Genomic DNA, 6,948 nt, shown 5'->3' with positions numbered 1-6,948 from the left:
GGTGACGCCTTGTTTCAGGTCTGTAGGGGTGGCTGTACACCCGTTGAAGTTGGCTTTTGTATCTTTCTGTAGTCTGTATGCTGCTGATTCGAACTCCACTATCCTGGCACATGTTATGTGGCTTTGGTCAAGGGCTATCATGGTCAGATCATGTTGACACAACCGATCAATTTTTTGAGCTGGAATGTCAGGGGCCTCAATTGCCCTGATAGGTGGTCGACAGTCAACGCCACTATCGCTTCCTCCTCTTGCCATGTTGTGTGCCTCCAAGAGACGAAGCTCGGCAATATCGACCTGTTCACAGCGGCTTTTTTGGGGGGCCATAGATTGCGCAGCTTTGTGCAGCGTCCGGCAAATGGCACCGGGGGGGGGGGGGGGGGGGTATCCAACTCCTTTGGGATGATCTCTTGGTGGAACTGTCCAACATCACCGTTACTACCTTCTGCCTCTCGGCCATGATTCGGGTCCGTGACTCGGGCGTGAGCTTCAAGCTAACCACCGTCTACGGCCCTACCAACCACTTGCTCAAAGATGTGTTCTTTGCTGAGCTTGTTGCACAGAAGCCACCTGCGGGGGTGGCTTGGTTAGCCTCCGGGGATTTCAACCAAATTTACCGAGCTAGGGACAAGAACAAGTGGAATGTAAATTGCAATCGAATCAACCGGTTCCGGGCTTCTCTCCATGAGTGTGAGCTCAAAGAAATCCATCTCCAGAACAGGAGGTTCACCTGGAGCAATGAGAGGTCAAATCCTACCTTGTGCAAGCTTGACTCTTTCTTTTGCAATGCGGAGTGGGACACAACCTTTGATGATCATGTTCTCCATGCGCTATCTTCGTCTCTCTCTGACCATTGCCCCCTTCTGCTTGCCGAGGATAAGGGGCCGCAGAGGCCTAGGACCTTTAGATTCGAGAATTTTTGGGCGTCTATGCCCGGATTCACTGAAGTGGTCCAAAAGGCCTGGGCAGAGCCAATTGAGCACACCGACCCTTACATTCTGCTTTTCCACAAGCTAAAGAAGACGACCATGCGGCTCTCGGAGTGGAGTAGAGGCCTCTTCTCCAAGGCTAAGTTCCATCTTCACGCCGCCCTATTGGTTATCCTTCGCCTCGACATTGCCCAGGAGAGCAGGCTTCTCTCCTCTAAGGAGCGTGACCTTCGTGCTCGCCTTAAGAGAAGGGTGATAAGCTTGGCTGTGCTTGAGAAAGCACGCAAAAAGCGGTGTGCCCAAATCGCTAACATCAAAGAAGGAGATGCCAACACCAAGTTCTTTCACCGTCGAGTCAACGCACGGAGGAGAAAAAACCACATCCACCGCATCATGAACGATCAAGGGTGGGTAACCGAACGCAAGGCCAAGGAGAAGATAATCCATGACCACTTCTCGCATGTCATGAAAAGAGGAAGCGGAAGTACGACGGACTTCAATTGGGAGGGGCTCAATCTGGAGTCGCATGACCTGCACGAGCTTGATTCGCCCTTCACTGAGGAGGAGGTCCTCGAGGCACGCATGACCTGCACGAGCTTGATTCACCCTTCACTAAGGAGGATGTCCTCGAGGCAATAAATAGCATGCCTAGTGACAAGGCCCCGGGGCCGTATGGCTTCACCGGCCTGTTCTTCAAGAAGTGTTGGGCCATCGTCAAGCTCGACCTCATGGCGGTGATCCAGCGCTTCAACTCCCTACACACAACAAACCTCCACTGGCTCAACTCTGCGAATATTGTGTTGCTTCCCAAGAAGGATGGGGCGGAGAGCATGGTTGACTTCATGCCTATTAGTCTCATTCATGCGGTCGCCAAGCTCATCGCCAAAGTGCTCTCTAGTAGGCTTGGACCGCACATGTACGCCCTCGTCTCCAACGCCCAAAGTGCCTTCATCAAAACGCGGAGTATCCATGACAACTTCATGTCTATTAGGAACCTTGCTCGTCGCCTGCACAAGAGCAAGACCCCTTCTCTCCTGTTCAAGCTGGATATTCGCAAGGCCTTTGACTCCATCAAGTGGGAGTATTTGCTTGACCTCCTGCGGAGGCGTGGCTTCCCTAGCAAATTTCGGGAGTGGATTGCGACTCTCCTTTGTTCCTCATCTTCGAGGGTTCTCTTGAATGGGGTATCTGGCTCTCCCATCAAGCATGGCTAAGGGCTTCGGCAGGGGGACCCCATCTCTCCTCTCCTTTTTGTCATTGCCATCGACCCTTTGAAGCAAATCCTCGACACGACAACTAGGAAAGGCCTTCTGCACAAGATCCGTGGGAGAGGCGTCATCGTGCGTACCTCTCTTTACGCAGACGATGCGGCTGTGTTTGTTGCGCCCATAAAAAGAGATGTGGACAACCTGGCGGCCATTCTGAGGGGGTTCGGGGACGTCACCGGTCTGTGCACTAACTTCCATAAGAGCTCAATGGTGCCCATTAGATATGGCAACCTCGACTTGGACCGCATAACCCATGGGCTGCCGGCTGTTAGGGCTGCCTTTCCGCTGCGTTATTTGGGGCTACCGCTATCGATTTGGAGGCTGAAGCTTGCTGATCTTCAATTCTTAGTGGATAAAGTGGCGAGTAGATTGACAGCATATGAGGGCCAAAACAGCACCACCATTGGACGCGCGGCGCTCATCAAGTCGGTTCTCGCTTCCCAAGTCATCTACTTCATCACGCCACTTGTCATACAAACCACCATCCTGCAAAACATTGACAAACTCGAGTGGGCATTCCTTTGGTCGGGACCGGATAAGACAACTGGGGAAAAGTGCAAGGTCAATTGGGACACTGTCAGTAGGCCGCTTGACTATGGTGGGCTTGGGGTCCTAAACACCTTCAAGTTCGCGCGGGCCTTGCGTCTGCGGTGGCCTTGGTATGAGTGGAAGGAGCCCACAAAGCTGTGGGTTGGAGGTGGGAACCCGTGTGATGAGGATGACCTAAATTTTTTCTACGCATGTACCACCATCACGGTTGGCAATGGTGCGCGGACACCTTTTTGGGACTCTCCTTGGCTTCTAGGCCGCAAGCCCAGGGACATCGCTCCGCTCATTTATGAGGCTTCCTCGCGGAAGCGCTGGAAGGTGCGGGAGGCTCTCAAGGAGAGCGCGTGGATTCTCACAATCAGGCCACCTACACCGGCCTCCATTGAGCATGTTTCACAATTCTTCACCCTATGGACGCTGCTCCAAGAGGTCCACCTTGATGAGCTTGCCGACAATGACATCCTTTGGAAGCACACGGCTTCCGGGAACTACTCCGCGGCCTCCGTGTACAGGGCGCAGTTTTTGGGCTTGGTCCTCTCCCCCATGGACCAAATGGTTTGGAAGGTTTGGGCCCCTCCGAAAGTCAAGTTCTTTGCTTGGCTCGCGCTTCAAGATAGGATCTGGACTGCAGACAGATTGCAGAGGCGAGGCTGGCCAAACTGTGGCCCTTGTCCCTTGTGCAGAGGGGTGCAGGAATGCGGTCCCCATCTATTCTTCAGATGCCGCTTCACCCTCAGGCTCTGGAACATGGTGATTCAGAAGCTCTGCATCCATGACGTGGACACGTCCGCACGGCACTTGTACGACTCCATCAAGGAATGGTGGGCGAGTTTGAGCACCGAGGGCACCGCCAACCGAAAAGCGAAGGCTTCGATAACCATGTTGGTTTCATGATGATCTGGAATGAGAGTAATGCAAGGGTGTTTAGACACAAGAGTGCCCCTCCGCATGTTTTGCTAAACAATGTGATCGAAGAGTCTGACCTTTGGGTTAAAGCCGGGGCGAAAAAATTAGGGTCTTTCTTATTGCGAGAGTAATTGCCATGCCGTTTCTGGGCACTGTGTTGTAACAAACTCTTTCTCCTCCTCATTTAATATATCAGGCAAATCTTTTGCCTCCGTTTCACAAAATATTTTCTTCGCGGTCAGGCACCAAAAGCCTACCATCCATACACATGAAAGATGAAAGTGAATGGCTCTAGCTACAGGTTGAAGATGTCATTTGTCTCTAGAGATAGTTGTCATTTGTCTCTTCTTCCGGGTCCCTCCTATTTGGTTGAAAGTTTCATGGCTCCGGTTGGTAAAACAATGGCTTTCAAATAGTATGTCTTTGGCAACGATGGCGGCTTTGAGCGAAGTTGGGCGGCTGCTGAGCTTTGGTAGTCGGTCTCATCCGGCGTGTTCGAGGGGTTGCCGTGCCTCATTTGTCTTCCTGAAGTCGGAGCTGTAGAGGAGGTGCTTCCGCGGTGACGATGACACGGGACGGGTGGTCGGCTCCGGTGCCGGCTCGACGCAGGCCCAACTATTCCCCCCTACAATGCTCGTCGACAGAGTCGGAGCTGCCTGGTCGTCGGCGTGTGCGGTGGACTGTTTGGCCTTGACCGACGCAGGCCTCGACGCTTGTTCGTGGTTTTCTCTTCGACGGCGTGTGTGCGTTCTTGTGTGGGTTGCCAGGTCGCCCTGTGTGCCTTGTTTTTGCAGGCATGTTGTGATGGTTTTCGCCCGGTTTTCCATTAATTAACTAGGCACCTCTCTTCGACCTTTTTTAATGAATCAGGCCCTAAGGGACCGCGTTTCAAAAAAAAAAACAGTATGTATCGGGTGCAGGATCACCTTAAGAATCAAGCCATGGATTTCATATGAATGCTCATCATTTCTAAGCCATAAGCTATTCTTCTCTTATTGAATTGTTTGCTTGACCCAATCCGCCCACCATTCCCAACTCATATGTTCAACAAATAAGCCATTGTTCGGGGAACTGCTACTGTCAGATATACCGTAGGTTGTATAACTTTTATGGAATTATGGGTTGTCTTCACATTACATGGACGTATATTGAACTTCACTTCACTTCTGTTAGGTTAGAAAAGTAAGCTACCGACTTCTTGGAACTGAGCAAAACTTATTGAATCAAACTAGTCTCTCTCTCCAGGAGAAAAGGCAAGCACACGTTTTATATTGGAATAGTTGTGTTTCTTGAATGCATTGTATTGATGAGACAACTAATTCATGCAGTTTTGGTCTGATATTTGGACAGAGTGGGAGTGAAAAGACCACTATTTTACAGGTTTGCATTAAATATTTAAAATGTTGCATGACATGTTATACTCTGTACCTTTCATCTTAAGATGATAGCTTGATTTCTTGGCTTTTGGCCGGTCTATCAGAACCTACCTCTGGTTCAATTTGCATTCAGAAGCATGACCGTTCCTTCTCCCTCTCGCTCCATTGGACCATACCGCCTTTTCACCATGAGAGTTCATACAATAGATAAAAGGGATCAAGGCATCCTTTAGACAAAGTGCTTCTCTCGACAAACTTTTTTTTTTCAAAAAAGAGGATTGCCCCTGGCCTCTGCATCGATCAACCATCTTTATTATTATTCAACAGAGTATGACTACATGGACTCTTATCTGGCGAATAAAGTTGCAACATCTGCACTCTTCATATTGTGCCTGAACCACATGAACACGCATTATCTATTTCAGTGACCTCACGCAGCTGCCCCGCATCGGGACGAGAGCACCACCCGATCTGGCTGACCCGCAACGCGCATGCTCTGGACCCACCGCCACCATCTTCCGCCGTCCCCATCTTCAGAAGCGATCAACGCATTCATATTGCCAGGCCATACTGCCATTGACGCCATGATGACGCTAGACAGCTCCACCACCTGCTCGCGCCCATCAAGACGCGTCCATCGCCGAGGCTCCGCTGCGCCATGCCGGCGAGACTCGTCGTCGTCATTGCGGTAGACACAACACCACTCTTCTTGTCCTCTCTCCCGCCAGCACCTGCTCCAAAATGATGCCCCCAAGAGGGAGGGCGGCCCCGAAGGCCACCTCATCGTCCGATCCGGGAATCCAAATCTAGGGTTTACCCCGAAGCAAATGGAACAAGGTGACGACGATTGTAACCGGCGATGCCTTCGACAAGGAGACGACGCCCAAGACGCCGCCATCGTCTGCCATGACCGAGGTCGACACGGTTTTCATTGGCAATCGCACCACTCCAAACCAGCCACTGCCCGGAACACCGGCAAGGAACCCGTCTCCCTTGCCGACCCCTCCGCAAACTAAAAGGGGTCATCATGTCCCTAAAAAAAGGGTGTCGTCATGTGAACGGTTGCTAAATTTTGTATACTTATTATGGCCCCCGTCTTCATAAATGAAGTATCCAGTGAAAACGCGCATTCAGCGAAAATTTGCAAACTATTGTGATAGGCATCGAATTAAAAACATACGGTATAGATCAACTGATTCCGTAATTCATTGTTTTTTCTTTCACCCCTGTCTCCTCCTCTGCTATCTCTCCCTGGTCGACATCAGGCCGGCCATCGAGGCAACAGGACTGCGATGCCCAACGCCCCCTCGATCTCCTTGGTCGACGCCGAGCTGGTGCGGGCCGACGCCCTCCCCATCGTGGCAGTAGGACGGCGGCGCTCGACGCCCGCATCTCCTCCCTGCTCCATTGGCGGCCAGGATTGGTACCTCAGCGTCCCAGTCCGTCTGAAGTCTGCGTTTTCTGACTCTCTGGTGAGAAATTTCTCAAGCTGCACACCAGGAGCTGGCACGTCTGGCCGCTGTTCAATGCAGATGCGGTGGATTTTCTGTAATCTGGAACTGAGCAGCACCAATGTGCGCTATGTTAGTGCACTATTCTAGGTAGTTTTGTCGGCTTTGCAGTTGCAGTGTCATTCTTAGTTATAAAACTGAACTTAGCAGCCTGACATAGCACCCTTCTTAGTTACGAAATGTGAAGAAACCACAACTAAGTTTAAGGCTTTTGTTTGAAGTACAGTAGCTTCTCTGGTATTGTAGAGTGTAGACAATACTGAAGTTGCTGCCTCCATTGCCGGAAGTTTCACGAGGAAGTTGATTGTAAGCATCAACTCTAGCTTTATCATCTCGTCTCTATAGGATGTGAATGTACAAAACTGTTACTTTATCATGCCATTGACAACATTGGGCTTATAGCTGAACTGCT

At 50.9% G+C, this 6,948-nt stretch overlaps 1 protein-coding gene across 1 annotated transcript; it reads left to right on the top strand.

Moving 5' to 3' along the window:
* Nucleotides 1–455: 455 nt before the first annotated feature.
* On the top strand, nt 456–1,565 carry LOC147980890 (uncharacterized). Its single transcript, XM_087515782.1, has one exon. It carries the CDS (start codon nt 456–458, stop codon nt 1,563–1,565), a length of 1,110 nt encoding a protein of 369 aa, XP_087371908.1.
* Nucleotides 1,566–6,948: the final 5,383 nt, after the last annotated feature.

This window comes from Triticum urartu, chromosome 3A (genome assembly GCF_056163025.1).
Source record: "Triticum urartu cultivar PI428250 chromosome 3A, HENAU_Tu73, whole genome shotgun sequence".
Lineage (NCBI taxonomy): Eukaryota > Viridiplantae > Streptophyta > Magnoliopsida > Poales > Poaceae > Triticum > Triticum urartu.
Note: the sequence above shows the minus strand (reverse complement) of the source record. Positions and strands in the feature narration are given on the sequence as shown.

Coding starts and splice junctions, on each gene's coding strand:
- LOC147980890 (XM_087515782.1), top strand. CDS start 456: ATGATTCGGGTCCGTGACTCGGGCGTGAGCTTCAAGCTAACCACCGTC.